The 22,671-nt window shown below is 38.6% G+C and overlaps 1 protein-coding gene across 2 annotated transcripts in view; it reads right to left on the bottom strand.

The window, feature by feature from the left end:
* Window positions 1–22,671, bottom strand: part of LOC122981034 (metabotropic glutamate receptor 4-like) — a 174,039-nt gene that overhangs the window by 114,762 nt on the left and 36,606 nt on the right. For both annotated transcript variants that reach the window (XM_044349524.1, XM_044349525.1), the window contains one exon: window positions 18,336–19,388. In XM_044349524.1, the coding sequence (XP_044205459.1) occupies window positions 18,336–18,899 (564 nt within the window). In that variant the 5' untranslated portion in view covers window positions 18,900–19,388. The remainder of the gene's footprint in view (window positions 1–18,335; window positions 19,389–22,671) is intronic.

Here is a 22,671-nt window from a genome sequence, read left to right as displayed (position 1 = left end):
GGTTAAAAATAGGGAGCCTCCCGTGAAAATTGGGAGTGTTGGCAGGTAGGCAATTATTTACAACACTTCTAATGAAGTAGTGGAGCAGCAGTTGGAAGAAAATATTGCACATAAGAAAAACTTGAGTGAGGGAGTATTATTGACATTTCAGATGTTTTCACTTAGGGTTTTACCTCCAGATAAAGTGTTTTTAGATAATCTGACAACCTGTCTGATCATCCGATTGCTCGTGTTTTCTTGCCCTGTCTGACTTTATTGTACCGATGTCACCGTGCACCCAGGACTCAGCAGTTAACTTTGTGTGTACAATGTTATCATAACTGACAGAAATGACATGACAACAATGACAAAAATAAGACACAAGCTGTAACAAAATGGAAATATGCATGGTCATCATTATCAATCTAATGAGGAAGGATGTCACGAGATTTATTTATTTTATTTTATTTTATTTTATTTTATGTATTTTTTACAAATAATGAGGGAGGATCAGTTAAACATATCACCATAGGGAAGGTTTCCCTGAGATGTATCCTTCAGACTATCCAATCCATTCTTTTGCTTTTATGATGCTGACAAATTAAATCCTTAATATCAAGGACTCTTTTATCAAGGATATCCTTTTATCTTGGTTTCATCAGGCTATTGGACATGTCTAATGGTTTGTTGGGACTGGCAGTGTCTTCTTGTGCAATTAAGACTGGACCATCCTCCATTTTCTATCTTAGCACTCAGCCTGGAACAACACAATTCACTCAAAAGGGTTTTTAAACACACTCCGCCATCCAGCGCTGCCCTTGTTTTAAGGCTGCTGTGGCCTCTTGGCCTCCCTGATGAGCTTCTCTCTTGCACTATCATCCATCTTGCAGGGACAGCATGATCTAGGTGAAGTCCAGGTGGCAGCGTATATCCTCCACCTTTTGCTTATAGTGCTCTCTATGTTCCAGAGTTTATTTGTAATCTTTGAAACCTTTTTTCTATCTTACTTCTAATCAGCAACTTTCAACAATAATAGTTCTCAAAGATATTGTGTTAAGCTCAGTGCTTGACTGCGTGCTGACAATATGAGCAGCAATAATCAATATGATTAGATACATCTTAACAGAAGATGTATGTAGTCTATAATCATTTGTATACTTATGTTTTAGGCTCAATATGTACAATATATTTACAGTACATTCACATATACTATATTTATATAGCATTATAGCACCTTTCTAGTCTTCCCACCACTCAAAACTCTTTAAGCTGCATGTCAACATTCACCCATTCACACACACATTCATACACTGATGGCAGAGGCTGCCATGCAAGCTGTCAACCCCCTCATCAGGAGATCTAATGTAATACTCATCCACACACACTCACACACCGATGGCACAGCCTTTGGGAGCAATTTGGGCGTCGGTATCTTGCCCAAGGACACTTCGACATGTGGACTGAAGGAGCCGGGGATTGAACCACTGATCTTCTGATTAGTGGACGACCCACTCTACCTCCTGAGCCACAGCTGCCCCAGTTCTGGTGTAATCTACACTATGTGAAATGTGAACCAGCATTTTTGATTATTTTTGTTTCATTAATAATGAATGGAGACCAAAGCAAATAATATCTCAATTTTAACCTGGACCCTGTTTATGTTCCTCAATATTACAGATAGATTTGGAACAAAGCCATCTTGTTTATTTCCCATTGACGGAGCTAAAGTACACCTTTTTGCTTTGGTGTCTGGCTTTTCACTTCTGTCCTTTGGGGCAAATGGATGTAAACAGTGCTTAACGCTTAACTGCTGGTTATGTAGTTGCCATTTTACAGTTGGGCCAAATCCTTTCAGGGCTGCAGTGCACATAATAAGCTTTAGACTCTCACAGTCAACTCTAATCACACAGTCTTGCTACCCCTTCTGTTTCTCACACTCTGGTAAGTTTATCAGTTTGTTTGTTTGTTTTTTTTTTAAATTAAAGCAGAGTCTAGAGCGAGTCAACAACTGTTTTATCTGACTGAGACGGAGCTGTTAACAGCAGACTAGACTACAATCTTGGAACCATCGGTTCTCTGTCTGACGACGATTTAGCCTCTGGGGGCAACGGCCAATATTTTGGGGGTTCTGCTGTAGCAAGCTGATATCCGGATAACAGATAACGGATATGTCCTCTTCCGTGCGCTAGTCATTGTTTACAGCCCGATTAGAAACTTGAGACGGTCCAGACAACATTTCGGCTAATCTCTATAAACAGATATCTGCATACGAATGCAGATAAACTTTTAAAAAAAATAATAAAAAGCTAAATCGTTGTCATACGATCGCCAGTGGTTTCCAAGACTGCATTTTGGCCAATGTATTCCGCCTCTTTTGCTCTCCATACAGACTGATTACCTGCATGCAACCAAAGCCTGCTCATATGTGATTGGTCAATACTACTCAGGCTACAAATGGAAACCAGAAGGCTTCTGGTACCAAAATCTTGTCCCGTTGCCAACAGATTCTACATTCATATGCAGATATCTGTTTATAGAGATTAGCTGGTCGGTTTGTTGCTCTGTCTTGTCCAATCGTTTACATGTGTATATATATGTGACGTAGCACAACACGGCGTCTCAGCTAGAGTTGCGACAGTCGCTGTCACGAGAAAAGCGGCGAGTGATGACGAGGGAACAGCTTGCTGAGAAAGAAGTTGATTCTGTTCAAAGACAACAGCTGCACTGACTTTGTTTATTCAAGCTTCACAATATTGTCAGGACAAAAGATTAATTCCTTTCACTGAATGGGAGAGGTAAACATGTCATTCCATGCTAATGCCAGCTGGCACACAATGATAACACCTTTTGTAGAAAATGTGAAAGTTAAGTGAACATACATGTCTTCTTGTAGAGGTAAAGGGGCTGTAAATACAGTGTGCAAGAAATGATTCATGTGGAATTTAAACTTGTTTATATTTAAGTTACAAAAGATTGGCTCAGATGAGCGTTGTTTTTCTATAATGTAACATCATCTACCTAAAGACAATTTCTGTTTGATTTAAATTTCCTCTTATAAAGTTTATTGTGTCCAGACAATTAAGAAATATAGGGAAACTGTTGATTCTCAATCAGAAACAAGACTTATAACTGTTAATATTTCTCCATGTGCAGGTACTTTGTCTTTTGGGTGACGTGTGATAATTATTGCAAGCAAATAAAAATATGCATCTAAAAAAACAACTGTCCTCCCAAGAAAAACAATACAATAGGTCGTAATGTCAGTCACTAAAAACAGCCAATCTTTATGTTTGAGTAACATCAAGTAATTATGACCTGGAGAAGTGGCGCAGTTCAAATGACGTCTATATAATGTGACAAATTTCCATATTCAGAGGTGGTGGGTTGTTGGTAGGTTAGATCCTAACCTGCAAAAGGCGGACGTACTGGACTTTGCTGTTATCTTCCCACTTCTAACCGTGAGTGTCACGTTTCCAACTTCGAGTTGAGACAGTTTTTTAAAAAAACATAACTACGATTGTCATGGTGTTCAGTGTTGCCATGACAATGGAGGTTTCTCGTAACTTTAACCCACACCACATTTCAACTGATCATTTTAACCCACGATCTTTCCGTAACCCTAACCAAGTAATTTTTGTGCCTAAACCTAACCAGACCTTAACCACAGCATTGTCACATAATAAAACATACTATATTTTTTAACAGTGATTTGACAAATGATGTTGTCTTGCTAAATACTGCTGATAGAGGTGCGAGATTAGAAAACACTCCTAGGGGTCATTCTGGAGTGCATGGTTAAATTACCTATTGGGTCGTTTAATTTGAAAGACTTGTTGAAAAAAAAAAAACAAATGATGATGTGCATACATTCATCTGTCTTTTTTCATGAGGGATATTAATTACAGTTATTCAGATTGTCAACAGACTGCAAGAAAAAAGGATAAAAACCCAAAAGCTAAGACGCATCAAGATCCATGAAGAATCATCTTTAGATCATATCAAAGTACAGTGAAATCAAATCGTGAGAAACTTCAAGATTCCCAGCCTGAGCACTCGCAGCCACATAAGACAGATGTTGCCTCTGTTGAACTGACAAGATATTGGTCAGAATTGATCAGACAGATACGCTATGTGACTACTTAACATTCCCTAGCAGTCAGAATTCCCCTAATTGCTTCATTTATGCTATTCTCTCGCACAGAATGTGAGCCTGACATTTCATGCCACCAGAAAAGTAAGTGAAACCCATGAAATTGTTGTAATAGGTATTCATTTACTCTCTCAAAGCTGTCATCTATCATCATCTGATTATTTTCTTTATTTAAAAGGTAGACAAGTTTGCACATTGCCATCTCCAAGATGCAAAAAGTAGCTGAAAAATGTTAACTGGTATCCAGAAATTAATCTTAATAAAGATACATCTTTGTATTTCCATTTTTTCCTTCTGTGGTAGGAAAGATGTATTCATTTCATTATATTATTAACACTCGACTGTGACAAGAGGCTGGTATCTTCCACCGTGTGTATGTTATGTCAGCAGAGCCTGGCAAGGCTTGGCTGTGTCCTGTATGCACTCCATGCAGCATCTCGGCCAGAGGCAGTTTCCATGGGAGGATGTGTTCCCAGATCTCTTCATCATCCAGAGCGTGCCAGACGTGTGTGTAATGGTCTCTCTCATGCCTCACTGCAGACTGTCTTCAGTCTGCAAAAACTACATAAAGAATGAGGTGGCCAGGGGTTGACAAACGCTCTTCCACAATTCCCGACAGATCCAGTGGCCTTTTCACAAATAGAGGCGTAGACTGCACACACAGGTTGGAAGCACTTAAAGACAAACATGAGCACTGAGAGTTTGTTTGCAGTTTCTCTGCACTGTTTGGCATTTGTCGATGTCAGTGTCAGACTGACAATCACAATAGGTCAAACCAAATTGCCTGTTGTCCAAGGTGTCTTGAAAACAAGCTTGCCTAAATAATTACTCAGTCAACCATACCCTAGCAGCCTCAGGAGAAACACTGGGTCGTCTTATGGTTAGAGAGGTTACGATATGTACCATTTCATAAACCAAATGTCAGTGTGGAAAAAAAATATGCCATAACAGGATTTAGCTTGTCTCTTCTCCCTGGTCAATTTGACATTACAGCAAGTTGACAATCGATCTGTTCTGCTCAGCCAAGCTGCTTGATAAGTGCTCAGACTTCCCATAAACAGCTGATTATGTTTTGTGGGCACAGCCAGGCCTTTTCCCTGTCTGACACCAGTCTATTACTGTATAGGTGTTGTGGGAATGATAAGGATAAAAAGAGCATAGTTAACCCACCAAAGACTGGCCTTGACCATCAAAGATCAATACATCATTTTGTCCAGTCATAAACTACATCGACCTTTTGCCTGTCAACAGATATATTAGTGCAGGTTTTGATGTGGACCTTTCATGTGAAATTGTCATCTGCGATCAGTAGTTCGGCTACATCAGTTTGTGTCAACATCCACAGCTTTTGATAGCATGTGTTTACTATGAGGTTTTTTTTGTTGTTGTTGTTGTTTTTTTCAGTAATACTTAGATAGGCGATACAATGCAATCACATTGTTCACTGATCTGTAAATCCACTCATGAAAATATTTAATCAAGCTTGTGAACCTCAATATCGAATCAATACACTTCAATTTTTTCACAGCCAGATAAGCACATGCCAAAGATCACCATGGCTACAGGCAGGGGGGTGACTCACTCTGAATAGTCCATTCTCCAGTTGAAAAGTTGTTCATGTGTGGACATGTCAAGGTCTGATTCGTTATTAAAGACTCCTCTCAGATGTGTGTGTTAGATAGCAGTCTTCAAATTGATTTCAATCTTTATGATGTATCACACGGGTTCAGTTTGTTTGAAACCACAGTGACAGACCCCTAAAAGTTTAGACAGTCTGGTCATGTGTGAGTAAGTGAACTGATGCTTTTGTAGTGTGATGTATTTACCGTAATTCTTTTTAAAAATCCCCCTTCAGTGCGTTTTGTGATGAAAGTGTTGTAGTTAATGTTTTGCTGAGCCCACGTTTCTACAATCTGCCTTGTCTTCTTTTACCTCAACAACTTTTATAACATCTCTTAGAAATAAAAGTGGGATCTCTGTGTATGATAAATGTACTCGGAGAGAGAAAACAAGAGTGAGAAGGATCATGCGTTGTGTTTACACTACCTGAGAAAAAACTCGTTTGGGCAATATGGTTGAAATAAGGCTGAGGCTGCAACTAACAATTATTTTCATTATCTAATAATCTACCAATTATTTTCTAGATTATTGGATTAAATGTTTGGTCTACAAAATGTACGAAAATGGTTAAACCTGCTGATCATAATTTCCCAGATCTCAAAGTGACATCTTTGAATTGCTTCTTTTATCTGACCAAAAGTCAAATAACCCCAAAGATATTTAATTTACTTCCCCAGATAATTAAGAAAAACAGCAAATATTCACATTTGAGGATCTGGAAACTGAATTTTTTTGGCATTTTTGCCTAAAATAACCAAATTTTTGATACGTTTTTTGCTAAACGACTACTGACTTTAATGTTTTAATTCACTGTTTATTTAACAGGGACATGCACAATACATTTATTGTCTCAGATACTGTATAGCTAAAAGTTAATTTCCATCTGTAGTCCCTGGGCGGAACTAATTATTTCAGCCCCGTAGAAATCAGCATCACAATATATTGTGGTATTGCAAATAAATGTAGAATAACATAGAAAACTAATGTTGAGACTAAATATTAAGTTTTACATTAGACACAACTCTTCACAGATCTAAACACATCACTTAAATAACTCAATTTGTTAGTTTTTACTCATAGTTTGCTTGAGTTTAAGAAAAAAATGACACAATATGACCGTATCACACGATATAGCAATAGCACAATAGCACTGAAGTATTGGTCACCCCTGCATGTAATTCACAGGCAACAAGTGCAAATCTGAAAAGGTTTAAATTGGCAATTGAAGCTACAGTCATTCAATGAAGAAATTATTATATTTGATTCCTTTACACCAGTTTTCTCTATTAGAGTGTTGATGTTGAGTCTTGAGAGGCAAACACCAAAACCTGATTTATGGTTATAACCGTTTCAGGTAATGAATTCTTAGTTGTCCACGCAGTACACGTTTATTCCTGTAAGGGTTTTACAGGGGGAAGAAGTGAACATCAGGTACAAGGCAGTGAAACAAGTCTTGCACATAAAACTGACACACACTCACACCTTTAGGCAATTTAGAGTTTCAAAATTGACCTGACCTATATGTCTTTTGGCAGTGGGAGGAAACTGTAGCCCCGGGAAGAAAAACACAGCAGCATGAAGTGAACATACAAACTCCACACAGAAAAGATCCGGGCTGAGATTTGAGAGTTGAAGTCCACACAATAAGACAGGCCTGAAAATTGTCTTTTTTTTATCTGAAAATAGGCTTCAAAATAAATACAGTCTCATGTTTGTGTTTACAAGATGACTCCAAAATTGTTGGTCATCATAAATTGTGTTGGAAAAGTCTCAATATTCTGAGCTTTTTTTGCATCTGACAGATGGCTTTAAATATATGAAGTTATGAATGATCTTCCCCTTTTCTTTTTTTTTCTTTTTTTTTTTTTAAGATAATGTTTCCCCCTGGTCGACTTGCAATGTACTTGTGTGTGTGTGTGTGTTTATCAAACTGTTAGCTGCCATTCAGGATCAGCTGGATTATAAGTACTCCAGTTCTTTTTGATGTGTGCTTTCACCAATGTTTGAGTAACGTATTAAAACTAGATTCAGACTGTGCAAATCTGGACACTTTGTTTTCTCATCAGGGCTGACAGAAACATTACTGCTTGAGGGCTACATTTTACTTTATAGTGCAGATTTTTGCTAAATATTTTCTTAAAAAGCAGATGTTTGCAAGATTTTTGCAAGATGAGTTTTATAAGTAGTATAAACACAGTGTTGAAGTGTTTGGAAGTGGATTTTGCCTTTAACAGTGACTGATACTGCCTGACATAAAGTGGCATGTAGGGCTGTTACTTTTTAATCAAATTCAATCTACCATTTGAATGTGGATACAAATTAATTATTCGATCTGCAAAGATATTTCTGAATTCAAAATTCAAATTGAATTACTACCTCGCCTCCAGTCGGGGACGTTCAGGAAAAATGTCATCTTTCATCTTTTGCATGCCCTGTTGCCCCTGCTCAGGAAACAATTATTCTTGTCTTTGTTAACATAAGCCATAAACAGATGATCATGACAACAAACTACCTGAGGAGTAATGCATGAAGGCATTTTGACACCATAGTTGGAAAAATTGTGTGAATAAAGGTGAGACTGTTTGCTACTTTTTAAAAATTCAGTAACAATAATTTTGAAGTCCCCAGTTAGTAGCCTGATAATCAGGCTGAAATGTGATCTTGTTTCACTGCAGGTCGCTGACAAATTTGAGATGTAGGCAGTGATTCAGACACCTGTATCCAGGCTAACCTCTTAGCTTGTCACTCAAGTGAGGCAGCTGAGGCATCTCAAAAGAAGTGAACGTCCCTTCTAGGGCTGCAACTAATGATTATTTTCATTATTGATTAATCTGTCGGTTATTTTCTCGATTGCTAAATTAGTTGTTTGATCTAGAAAATGGCAGTAAATGGTGTAAAATGTCAATAACTGTTTCCCCAAGCCCAAGATTCAACCTAAAATGTCATGTTTTGTTCCAACCAACAGTCCGCAACCCAAAAATATTCAGTTTACTATCATAAAAGATCAAAGAAACCAGAAAACATTCACATTCAAGAAGCTGGAACCAGAGAATTTAATTTAGCCTTGTTTACCAAAATGGTTGGCAATTAATTGTCTGTCAATTGATTAATCAGTTAATCAACTAACTATTGTTTAGGGTTAGGCTACATGAGTAACAATACACATCAATTTATATTCTGTCTAACCTGCTTCTGCCATCACCTTCAATAGCTTACTAAAATCAACACAAATACACGTCATTAAAAAAAAATCTACATCAAAGGATTCTATTCAGTAAAAAAAACTGCTTTCATTTGACAGTATGTTCTGCCATGAGGGAATACAGGTGGATATCACACCATTTGTTTTGATGTTCTGCTGAAAACGTGCCCATTAGGCTGGAGGAATTTTCATATTACTAAACAGATATACACAATTAAAGATGTAAACAAACAGCCTGTAAGACACACATGCACATATGTGTGCAAATCCACCCACCAACACACACGCAGACAAACACTACAGTGTCTAGTGTGTGAAGAAAACTGACAGATGGTGGAAGGTCTGGCTCTGGATTGTGGATGGACGTTTGTCAGCTCTTCAAGATACAGAGATGGTGTTACATCTGATTTGCATAGTGAATCAGTTGTTTGTATTTGGTGAGATGAGATCACAACTAAGCCGAAATATAATTATATAGGAAAACAATATAACTATAGAGGATTTCGCAACATGCAGCTCACATAGCCGACGCCTGCCTCCAGTGATTTGTTTCTTTAACGCTAGCAAAGCAAACCAAGTGAAGAGAAGGCAAACACCTATCATGGAGGATCACAAGACATATAATAAGAATTGTGTCCGATATTAAAATAATTGAAATCACTTCCAGTCTTTCAATGTGTGAATCCTCAGAGATATGATTGCCATCTTTTCTTACTGTTGTACATTTTATACAGTTGTTATATAAAATGTCTGTCTTGTGGCTTCGTGTGTTGTCAGAACTTATCTTTTCCAGACAAATGAGTCACCATGAATCAACACGCTCATCCAGCAGCAAAACAACACAAGTGGAAAATCAAGCAACAATAAAGATAGTGTGCAAAGATGCCAATTGAATTATGTGTCATCGGTTAATCCAGTACATCAAAGCAGAATGACTGGCTCATTACTTTTTAACTTAAAAAAAACCTGAAAATATTTACATTTTATATAGACTTTTTATTGTATGAGCCACCATACCAATCAATGCAGCTTTAGTAGATTTAAGTTTATGCATTTTCCAATTTTCATTTTAAAAAGGTCTTAATTTTTCAAAAGGTTTTTTTTTTTTACTGATTTTGACTAAAATATTTTCATCCTCCCAACTAAGAAGAAGCAGTTAAATAAATACTCTCTCCTCCATGTTCCTGTTTAAATGTAGGTTGTCTGAAATGACAATCATATGCAGACTTTGTAAATAGAGATACATGCATAATAGCAGCTATAAGGTTGAGTTAGGATGTGTCCTATAACATTAGGTCCATACAGCAAACAAGTGCACCCTGTTGAAATTCAAGCTATAAACCGTGCATATTATTGTTAAGCTTTTTTTAGTAAAGCCAAAAAAATAGGCGAAGGTTTTTCATGACAAGCTGTTGTTTACACTGTTACAATGTGTTGTTTCTTGAGGGGAACATGACAACCTAAAACTATGGTTGCCAAACCTGGGGGGAGTCCTGAGGGTTGGGACTGCCACAAGGAGTTGCAGGATAAATCTGTGGGGTTGTAAAAACAAAAGTATTTCTGTCACACAAATTATTGTTAATCTCTTCAGACTCTTCTCTAATCTTTTCTTTGTGTCTTGTGGATTACTTCTTGTCGTTTTTCTTCTTCAGGACTCAATAATTGAATTGAATTAGTCACAACTAGTAGATTTAGCCAGTGTCAGTACATGGAATCAAACTACGTTATACCTTCAAAGGCCTACATGACTCTCAGAAGAATGGCTCAGTGGCATATCCATCACATCTGAGCTATTCTGTGAAAAGCTCAATCCTTTTTTTTTTGGTCTGATTCAGGATTTGGCCAAATCAGGAAAAAAGCACACTCTTCACAAAAGGCCCCCTCTCATGTGTTGAGACAGACCTTGCACTGTAGGCGCAGGTACTGTGTGCATGAGCAGAATGAAATGACATGGATGATGGTGGTCAAAGAACAACAGGCTACCAAGTATAATAATTTGGGACAGATCGATATTTAAAAATGGAGACGACTCCGTACTTGTTGAATAAGCTTTGGTATATCAAATTTCAAAGAAGAGAGTAATAAAAGTGTTGCCTTAATAGCTGGACAATGAGACAGTCAGCATTTTGTTAATGGAGTAGTTGGAGGACAAAAAGGGCAGAGGAAGGTGGGGGGGGGGAAACATGGCATAGGAAAAAAACAGAAAATGGAAAAATATCACCTCCCTGAACTGAGCAGGATTATTATCTGTAGCTCCCACAAGAACTCTTGCCAAAATGGCTCTCATTTTAAATTATAGACTAACAATACCTTATACTGTCTTGCCATTTGTGCCGTAGCTTCCCTTTTTGAGGCAATAATGAAACAGTCCAGTTTACTGTCTAATAAAGAGTGTAATATATTCTCATTTGAAAGGTGCTCATACTGAGACTTTAAGTAAATCTAACAGTAATTGCTCTTTTTTCACAGTATGTCTTGAAATGTGCCACTATATATATTACAACTATGCGGGGTGCGATTTGTTGCAGGGGATGGTAGGGATTTCCCCCCCTCTGGTCTATATATCCCTGCCTCTGCTGAGTTATTTTTAGCCCCGGTGGGACAAAAATTTATCCCCCTCATAGTGATTTATGCTGCTTCACCCATAGACTGTATAAAATATCTAAAATAAAGTAAAGTGCTACAATGTGGGAACACTCTATGGTGCAAACAACACTAAAATCAGAAATGGACTTTCACTGTGAGCGCTTGTGTGACAATACAGATGACACCACGTCATCTAGGCTACGTGATGACGCAGTAAATGGACCAGGCGTTGCCTCTTTCCCTGCTGGATGAAAGAGAGGTGACACACCACGGACGACCCCTCCACCCTTTTTTTTTTTTACAAATCACACAATGCAACAATGTCATCGTGATATGTCTCAGCAACAGCATCAAACTGCATGAAAACATAACGGTGGCAAGTTAATTTCACTAACAATTCCGACTCAAGTTTAAACATGTCACTTTGTTGGATGAAATTAAAGTACATGTACAGCGAGGAGGAAAACAGTCTTTAATGGCTTCATAGTGAAGCAGTCAATGTGCACAAATGTATTCTCACTGGCTCACTGAATGAGCGGGTTTGGTTGAAGTGTGATGCCTCGATGGGCTGATACTAGTTTATCTTGATTTAGCTGTCATTCCCCCAAATGAGCTGCCAAATCAATTGTGACACAGTGCCGTCACTCTACAGTGTCACTGGAAGGTTTATAGGGGGATAAAAACCATCAAAAAAAAGACAAGATGAAGCGTGACATTTCATGACAGATTCCCGTTTTGTCTTATATTAAAAATGTACCATACCACGGCAATAACAAGATTAAAAGTAAAAGAAATGTACCAGATATTGGAAGGCTGACTACCATAAAAGAAACCATATTATCTCCTATGCTATTTATCAGGTTGCTCCAGAGTCCTTAAAAGTGTGGGCATCAATGACGAAATGCAATAAGGGCAACTAATTTTCAACCAAGCAGTGATGAAACTCCATGTAAAGAAAATGAATGTCTGCCGTATAAAATAAAACCACTCATGTTTGATTTCAAGGACTGTCAAACTTAAAATCCGTACAGAGAAGCAAAGACAGAAATAGAATACAATTCTGAGGCAAGATTAATACATTACTACAGTATTAGAGTGTTTTTTGTTTTTTGTTGTTTTTTTTGTTTTTTTACCTCTGATCTCATTCTGTCTGAGTCCAAATTCTAAATTAACACAAAAAGCATGCAATCAAATTTGTAGATATGATTACATTTTCTACGGAGGCTCTGCTCAGGTTATTGCCTCACTCCAAATTGAGTACAAGCTCAGCAGCTAAAAGATAAAATGCTGCTCAAAAAATATGTTTTGAAAAGCTGACAAGTATGAGATGGTTCTTACAAAAAAAAATGATTCCAGACATAATTAAGATAAACTTTTAAAAAATGTCAAAAACACATCAAATATTACTTTTTTTTGTCTTTTCTAGAAGCTAAATCAGCGTTAAGATTTCTCACTGTTGCCAAAGAGTGAAAAAGAAAAAGTTTGAGGTTTTGTGACTGATTTTACCAAACTGGTTCGAAGCTAAAATGTTTACAGGAGCAGAGCATCAACTGGGGGTATATAACCATTAACTCGCCGCAGATGGCAAACACCTCTGGGAAAGAGGGATGCTGTGGAGATTTGACCACAAAACAGCTGCGGAATGGATCGGCTCACTCATTCAAGTAATCATGAAAGAGGCTGTAAACTGCTAATGATATCTGCCATCTTCACAATTTGCTGTGTGACTGGGTTTTCGCTACAACAATATAGTCAGCAGAACGAGATCGACGCTGATCAGCGAGTTAAGATGCTACCAGAAATTACAGTAAGAATCACTACTTGTAATTGAAATGTCTTGGTTCACTGTATTAGATCACAGTACTTGTTGTAAAAGACCAGTGTGTTCACAATAGCTGATTTGCCTTAAAAAACACATTATTCAACACTGTGGTTCATTATTTACATGCTTTTACCAGCAGTGTTATTATCGTGTACAAATTCCCATATGAACTTGTAAAAATAAAGGCTCAGAGACAGCTCTGGGCAATCTGTAATCAACAATTCATAATCTATGGTGATTATCCAGCACTAAATATTATTTGCTTTACTTTTTGTCGACAGTTTAAAGCACTTAGCCCATGAGGGTACAGACCAATTAAAATGCCTAACACTAATTATAGAAATGCCATGTGAGAGCAACGTAGTAACAGCACAGGTCTGGATCAAATGTGAAAAAAAAAAAATATTATTCATGTAGGAATTCATGTTTTTGTTTCTGAGATCTTTATAAATCACAAGTACACAAATGATTTGCCATTGCGAGACAATTGTGAAGGTTCCCTAAACAATGTGCACATAAGCAATAATTCAGTAGCTCGGCTTCTGTGTCTTCAGTGTGAAACTGAGATACAAGAGCATGAACCAAGGGTGAAGGAAAATGTCAGAATGAGGGGGATGCTGAATGCCTGTGTGCTCTTGCATGAAAAATCTTTTTCTTTTACTTTCTTTCACTAAACAGATCCTTTTTTTTTTTTTTTTTACCCTTATGTGGTCCCTTTACTACCGAAACTAGCCACTTCAATGTGAGATGCTTTTCAGTGAGCATTAAAGGCTAAAACTCTCTGAGCCTCTTATTCCTGGTTCACTGTGTGTCTGTTGTGCTACTTGTATATGCCACAGGATGAAACAAATGAAACGTATAAAAATATTTCTTCTTTTCAGTGATCAAGAGCCAAATTTAGTTGAGTTGAAAAGAAAATCCCTGTCAAGACCTCCTGCCGAGATGAACATGTAATAAGGAGGGACAGACCTGGTAGTAGCATCTGTGTTATAGGTGATGTGTGTCAACTTTATGAATGCATCTGCTACACAAATGAATAATGAAATCATCTGACATAGCTAGTCTGTGATCATGAGTTATCTTTTCCCCAACTGCTTGTCACAGCAGGCCCCACTTCTCAGTGAACTACACTTAAATGTTCTTGAGCTGCAGCTCCTGGTCCTCGTGTTACTGTTACATAAGGTTGGAGTAAAATATTCATCAACCTGCTCTGGACCACATCTGTATGCAGCTGAGTGCTGAGGAAACACTTTACTGTAAACCTGCTAACTACACCAGTGCGGCTGCTGCTGCTGCTGCTGCTGCTGGGCTCAAAGTGGTTTGCGTGCAAATGTGCTTGATTGCTTTTGTATATGCTTGTGTTTCTGCGTGAGTAGTGTATGTGTGTTTCAGTGGTGCGATTTTGCAAATGGTGTGTGTGCAAGCATACATTAATGCGCATGTCCGAGTCAAGAGTGTGCTTGTTTTCATCAGTATGCTGTGTTGGTAGTTGTGTGCATGCACTGCCTCCATTTAAAGCAAACATGTATGTCTAGCCGCAGTGCTAGTAGACACGGTTGACCCTCTTCTCTTTGCATGCTAGATCATGCAGCAAATGATGTTGAGCCGGTGCAGGGTATGTTATGAGATGGCCGTAAAGTTAAAACCTTACCAGGGCCATCATCAGGTCCATGAGGGCCAGGAGAACCAGCTGTCATCTGGCTGACCTGTGGATCCCTGGGAAGCCATAACTTAAGACCCCACCTAAATGACCACACACCACTCTCCATTAAAGGTTTACTGTTTAATCTATATAACTGACCAGACTGCTTTACTTCAAGTCAGGAGCTTACTCTCTTTTTTGATTGTTGTAATGACCCTTATTCAATTAGAGTAGATGTTGATTGATTGGCGCCTGCCCTGGAAAGTGTTTGATTTTCAATAGTGCAACCCAGGAGCCCAAGCGATAGTAACTTCAGATGAACTGGCAAATGGTGTTGAACTAGTCAACCTGCCGTCTGACTGGAGCTGCTTTCTTAACCTCCAGCTGTCTTAATGTAAAAAGGCAGAAGAGGGAACTGCTAATATATACATTGAGGATCAAGAGAAAGGAGATCAGAGAAATCCAAATTAAATATGCAAAGACACCGCTTACGTGCATTAATGAAGAGGGAATGAGCACTGTGCTAACGACGAAGGATTTGAGGCTTCCATGTGAGAGTGGGATCAGGAATGCGCTTCTGGAGATGCTCATTACTGTGGCCCACATCAACTCTTACCTGTGTGAGCGCACATATACGCATATTTTATGCGTGGGAGACAGAAAAAAATATAGAGTTCAGCCACAGCGCTTTGCATGCTTGACTATATGTTTATCCACCGGTATATATTAAGTACATCCATGAATAGATATATACACAAGCTGAAGAAAAGACTCACAAATACATATATATAAAATAAGAACATAAAAGATGCACAAGGCTTTAGTGTCTATCTGTTCTGTCACACTGGATTCACTCAGATTAATGCAGAGTGCCACGACAAGCAGGATAAATCTCATGTGGTTTGTAGCACTGTGGAGTAAGGGAGCTTATCAAATCATACATATACTACAGGCTGTTGCTGTGAATAACTAGATAAACAAAAACAATGCATAAAAAACTCAATAAAAGCCTCGTATCCACCTCACCAAAATACAGAGCTGTACCCATGTCAAGAGTTTTCCAAATCAACTCTGATTTGTCAATTTTGGCTGCTGTTTTATTTTATTTAGTGAGGTTGTCTTCACTTTATGTTATCTTTATATATTTCTCTGGCATTTTACTAATGCATTGTCATCAATACACTTTACCTTGAATTTTCATTATCTATTAATCAGCTGATTATTTTCTCGATTTATTGTTAAGTCTAGGAATTGTCGGAAAATAATGAAAAATACCCACTATACTGTAATTTGTCACAGCTCAGGGAGATGTATTCAAATATCTTGTTTTGTCTGATATTTTAAAGCCCAAAGATATGCAGTTTACTGTTATATAAGAGCAGCAAAGAAGCAGCAAATCTTCACATTTGAGAAGCTGGAATGTGTGAATTTCTTTGGCATTTTAGCTTGGCAAATGACTAAAACGATTCTTCCGCATTCTTTCCTCAAGACTCTCGTGTTGATCATCATCTGCTATGTGAAAACATCCGATTCCCACAGTCAGTGAAGTAAAAAAAAAAGTATGTATCCTAATCATCGTTGAGTAATAAAAACCTAATGCTCTGGGGAGCATCTTTTCTGCACAGCTCCTGACAGTGACGTCAGCCCCAGTGTTGATCACACCGCATGGCAGTAGAGGAAGCGGTTAAGGCTGCAACTAATGATTAATTTCATTATTGATTAATCAACCAATTATTTTCTCAATTCATCAATTCATCTTTCAGTCTAAAAAACGTCTGAAAATAGTAAAAATGCTCATCGCAATTTCCCAGGATGCTCAAGGTGACATATTCCTTGTCTTGTTCATGAAAACTACACTCTGAAACCTAAAGACACTGAGTAAAGTAATTACATAAGATAAAGAAAAGCAGCAAATTCCTCACAACTGAGAAGCTGCAACTGGGGAATTTTTGACATTTCTGATGGAAAAATTACTTATTGGCTTTTTTTTTTAAGTTACAGATTATTTCTCTGTCAAACAACTGTCGATTTACTGACCAACATTACAGCGAGGTTTGCAGATAGGTAATTTTAAGACAAGACGAGATGTGTAAAACTTTGCTTTTTTTTATCCGTGTTGCACTATAAACATCATTGTACAAATAATCCTATGCTTCAACTAACAAAATGAGGATCGAATCTGTAGCTCCTCGACAATTATTCGAATCATCAACATTAAGATGGCAGCCCTAACAACATCTTCATTTGGAGTGATTTAGTCAGTATATGATGCCAGTAAACACCTGGCCTGCTAAAGTGGCCTTCACTTAGACACTGAATCAGCTGCGGGGATGTTGTTCTGTGACTGATCAACCATCTGACTTCCTCATGCTTTTAGGCAAAATGAGAGGGAAAATTGTTCGCATCAGGCATAAATTTTCATGTGAGATCAAGGTGAGGGTAAACTTTGGAGTCAGGATTATAATCAGCTTTTTAGCTGAAAGCAGAACACAAAGGATCTGAAATACATTTTGAAGTTGGTTTTGAAGTCTGAGGGTTATCTGAGGAAGAATCCCTCATTTTAATTATCACAGAATTTAAATTAGCCACTACCTTGCCGGGCCTGGTGAAAAAGATTGAGTTAAATCTGTGCTAAAATGTGTAATTGCTCATGAAGCAATTTTAAACATATTACAGTACTTTATAAAAAGTAATTCTTTTTAAAGTCAAAAAAAACGTGCATTATTTTGCAGTGAGCCGAGCAGTAAATACCAATCATACCTTCAGTAAAGTAGAAAGAGCTATTACACTTGCTGTGGCTGGGTGGATAGAAAATATGTGTTAAATAATTCATCTAATGTCCAAATATCCATGAACAGAACATATTTTTTCCATAGTGTAAGCACATGTAAACACCAAAATGATTGGAAAAAAAAAGGCTATGGGGGGCGAAATGAAATCAAGTAGTATCCTATTAATCACTTCTGTATTGTGACAGGCAATACCTCTCACTGCTTAGCAACCAACTCCTCCAGGGCAATAGTCACAGTGATGAGATTTACCAAGGGATCCCCCCTCCAAAGTTATGAATGTGTCCATTGTGTGGCAGCAGATATCTAACACATATTGCTCTCTCACACTCTTCACCGGCTCATGTTGTTTTTCAGCTTTTGCCATTAATTATTCAAACAGATATATGAGAGGATCGATAGGGCGCAAACATACTTTTAAGTATCATACAATATTCCACAGCAAACACAGCTCAACGTCTTTGTTTTGTGCGCCTCACACATACCGTGAAGTGGACAATCAAACCTGCACAAACAAAACAACTGTGCTGTTGTCTCGGTCTTACCTTAAACAGGCGTAGTATGTTGGCCACCATGATGGAAACGGAGCTGGAGGAAGCTCCGATGACGCCCACCACCCTCTCAGGTTTAGTTATGATGGGCGCTCCCCCACCCAGACATTTGACATCTGTCCCGTCCTTCTCGATCAGAGCCTGAACGAAGGTGAGCGACTGCTCCAAGGCGTGAGTGTCCCTGGAACAGGTGTCCAGGATACGCGCCCCCAGTGTGATGTTAGGCAGCAGATTATTGTCATTATTGATGCGGTCAAGGGCGAAGAGCATGGCCTCCAGTCTGTGTATACCCTTCTCCTTCTTCAGCTCCCCACATGGCTTGCCATCGTGGCCCCTGGCATGTACTGGGAAGAGCCCACCTAAGGAGATATCCCCGTCGATCCGGATGGAGTTCAAATGTGTGTGTCCTGGCCCTTTGGGTTTGGCTGCCTGAGCGGCCTTGAGGGAGCTGTAGAGAAGCAGCAGCAGCAGCGGCAGAATCAGGCTGTTTCGTTGACAGCCGGTCCGATCCGGTCTACACGCCGGGGGTTGAAACATGACTACGGCCCAAGCACACATCCACACCGTACAACCAAACCCAGCAATCAGAAAACAACAGAAGCCAGGTATTATTTTATGATGGCCAGAGGGTTAATTGCAATACCTCTTGAAGCAGTTGGCACAGAAAAGGCTTCCTCTCATGTCTCTCCTCTCTCCCAGGCATTCAATTAATGTAGAATATGAGCTTGGCTCTTTCACAGGATGTAATCCTGTTCTCTTCTCCTCTTTTACTCCCTCACTCCATCGTATGACCACAGTAGTGGGCAGCTGCTCTTGTGTCTGGTGTTATTCACAGGCTTGCCTATGGAGATCCTTCACTTGGGGCATTAGGAAGAACAAAGGTGAACGATAAGCTTTTTTCTCCGTCTCTCCCTCCCTCTCTCTCTGTGTCTCTCTCCTCTCCACCTCAATCAGAAGTTTTTAATCTCCCCTGTTCCCCTGGGCAGGGATTTGGTGTATGTCAGAGCCCTCAGGCCTGCTTAGGTCCACAGGCTTCAGAGTGAATTCCTGAAAGATGAAAAAGAAAAGAGTAGTGAGACAGTGCACAGAGAAAACAGGGGGAAAAAAAGTCAAGGGGATTTGTATTTGTATGAGCTTTTCAATACCTCTTTTTTGCTTAACCTTTTAACTGCAGCATTATGTGGAATGAAGAAACAGTTCTGCTCCCAAACTATTTTTTTTTCTCTTATACAATCTTCCTACATCTACCATTTTGTATTCAAAAGGTTGCCATGGACTCTCAAGGTTGATGAGACTGAAAGTCACATCCCACGTGTTTCAACCTTGTCAGCAGATGTACTCAGTCTGTATCACCATATTGTGAGATTCTGTGAATATTACCTTTCTAATCTTTGCTGTTGATTTTACACCAGACTGACAGATTGGAAAAGGTGACTGTTTTATAGTTCCAGTAACAAAAGACTGCGCTGCATTAGCAGTAGTAGTTGGTTAGCTCTTCTGTGTTCGCTAAGAAAACATTATTTACCAGAAGATGTATCACCATTGCTCCCACATTACGCCCTTCTTCAATGCTTTCAGACCATTAGAAACATTAAGGGTTTAAAGTGAAGTTCAAAAGAACTGAATAAGCTACTGATAAAGTTGATATCTCTTTGTGCCAAATGGACCATTCTAACATTACCTTGGCATTTCTGCTTACTACAGGCAAAATCAATTACATATATTATAATGGAATTCATACCTGAGTCTCAGAGTCTCTTAAGCATGTCTAAGTTTGAGCCTTGCAGGGTAAAAAAGTACAACAAAGCACAGACACAAGGTCTAAGAAATGAGTTTGAAATTGTTATTATAGTATTACAGATTGAGCGCAGCTTTTGTAGTACATTCAAAGTTGGCAAGAAAAAAAACATCCACCTTAAGAAATCACTGTATTAAGCAAGCTGGCTCCTGATTCTGAGCAGCCATTAACACAGCAGACGATGTTGTACAGTTTCAAATAATGAGTGACATATTATCTGGATCATCAGCACCTGTAATTTTGTCCATAAAAATGGGTTTAAATATTTTATACACATTGAAAAGTTGAAGCCCAAAATCTTATTTTCAGTTCTATGATGGCAGCTAAATGGATCTATTTTGATATGGTTCTGATTATTGTTTCACTGCTGTGAGGGTTACTGCAGAGTCTATATAGATTCAAGTGTGGTAAACAAGCTCGTGAGGTATATAATGTTGTATTAAAACTGGATTTTGAGTTTCTACGCTTCATACTGTGATGCACATCTGCACACAATGACACTATCATTCCCTCCTCTCTCTTTTTTTCTTCCTCCGACATACACAATACATGCATGGACGACAGACTCACATATATGCCACTACAACCCATCTTGTATGTACATATCTACACCCTGTTCATTCCTGAAGCCGTAATAGGTTTTGAAGGAACAATCTCCCTGCACACAGTCACAGAATAGGGCTGTAGACATTGGTTTTCCAGAGGAGTGGGTTGAAGCCTTGGATCGGCAACGGCTGAGATTCATTGAGAGCATATCGGAAGTGACAAGGTCCTTTGAATACACCCAACTATCTCCTACTGAGTGAGAAGTAATTTTTCAGAGTTGATTCACTGCAGGTCCACTTTAACAGCTGCAGAGCACATGACAACTAGAAAGCCAGCCAACTCACCTTAGCCCCCCATAACCAAATAGAAACCGTGCACCAGCATTTCTAACATAAGAGTAAACACTGCAGCAAAAGGCAGCGAGAGCTATTGCTGCCAACATGTCATGGTATAGATAGGCAACAGAAGGGAAAAAAAACAATATAGCTGTAAATATTGAAGTGTTCAAATAAGAAACTGTTCTGCAAGACTGCAGATTTCAAGACAGATGTCATCAAACTTCATGTTTGTACAAAAGAAGAGCTGGTGGGGAGACAGCTCATGTCTCCTTCAGACTGAAAAACAGATAGCCAATCTGAAGGAGCGTCTAGTGTGCAACTGAGGGAAATAAGATCTTACACCTCGCAAGATTACATCAAGCATTATCATATTAATCAGCTTGTTTTGTCTTGTTTCAGATGAATATCTTATAGTGTTTCCTCCTTAACCAGGATGGAGGTAATTCATTCTGTAATCTCAGAGATCTCAGTGCATTCTGGGTGGGCTGGCTACATGCGCTGAATAAATCATTTCAGAAACGACCATCACTCTGTTGAAAACCATGAATCCCATTTTAATCAAGCACTGGGGTTCAGGCAGACTACTTTTCACAGCTCTATTCAACATGACATGTAGAGATGTAGTAACCGAATTGAAAGCAGTGAAATCAGGTTACACATTATCAGCGTTTTCACTGTATATTCTATTTCCAGTACTCAGCAGTAACGTACTGTATGTAACACAGATTCAATGCTCTCGCTCATATTAGAATTCTCAAGGCTGACACCCACTACAATAAACACAAGGGTTCTGAAAGAGAAAGATAAAATGTGTGTGTGTATATTTACAGATCAGCCTTAATAGCATACCCCGATAAATATGTCCAACAGAGACTTGAGAAAAACAACATGCTTACCAGCTCAGAAAATGTCAAAGACAGCTGCAGGAATTGCTGGGGATTCATATAATAGAGAACAACCTTTCCTCAGGTGCAAAAGCATATTTTGGAATAGACTGTGCATTCATTTCAAAAGGCCATACAATAACCTTCAGGTAAACAAACATGTGTTGTTACATGGCCTCACAATGCTACAGCAGGAGCCATGAATCTACAGTAACACCTGAATTCTGATAAGAGCAAAACCTGTCAATTTAGAGTATTAACAATTAAATGTTTGCTTGCTTCATATGAAAGTTTTGTGTCTGTTTTGGGAATTTTCCATTATAGAAGATTGAACTAACTGAGAGTACACGACTGAAATATTATCAAGTAAGAATAAGATTTTTAATGTGCACAAAAAGACAACAGTGTGGGCGTTGTTTTACATTGTACCCTGTCTCACTTCGCCTACACATCTGTCACCAAGACTCGTTTTCAAGTGTGAAGACAATTTTGATATTGAGGAAGTGCAACATTTTGTTGATGTTTGAAGGAGGAGATTGTGTTTTAAAAGAACCTAAGTCAACAGGGAAGATGAGATCCAGAAAAATCTTCAAACATACTAAAGAAGTAGGTTGCTAAGAGTAACAAACAGAATCTCTCTGAGAAATATGCCTGCTTTCCACTTACCCTTACAAATGCACTTCACCTGAGAAACATAAGATTTTTTCTCTTTGAAGCTGAAGGAAGTGTTCTGCAGACCAGCCACTACACCTTGAAACCCCCTC

Source organism: Thunnus albacares, chromosome 4 (assembly GCF_914725855.1).
Source record: "Thunnus albacares chromosome 4, fThuAlb1.1, whole genome shotgun sequence".
Classification (NCBI taxonomy): domain Eukaryota; kingdom Metazoa; phylum Chordata; class Actinopteri; order Scombriformes; family Scombridae; genus Thunnus; species Thunnus albacares.
Note: the sequence above shows the minus strand (reverse complement) of the source record. Positions and strands in the feature narration are given on the sequence as shown.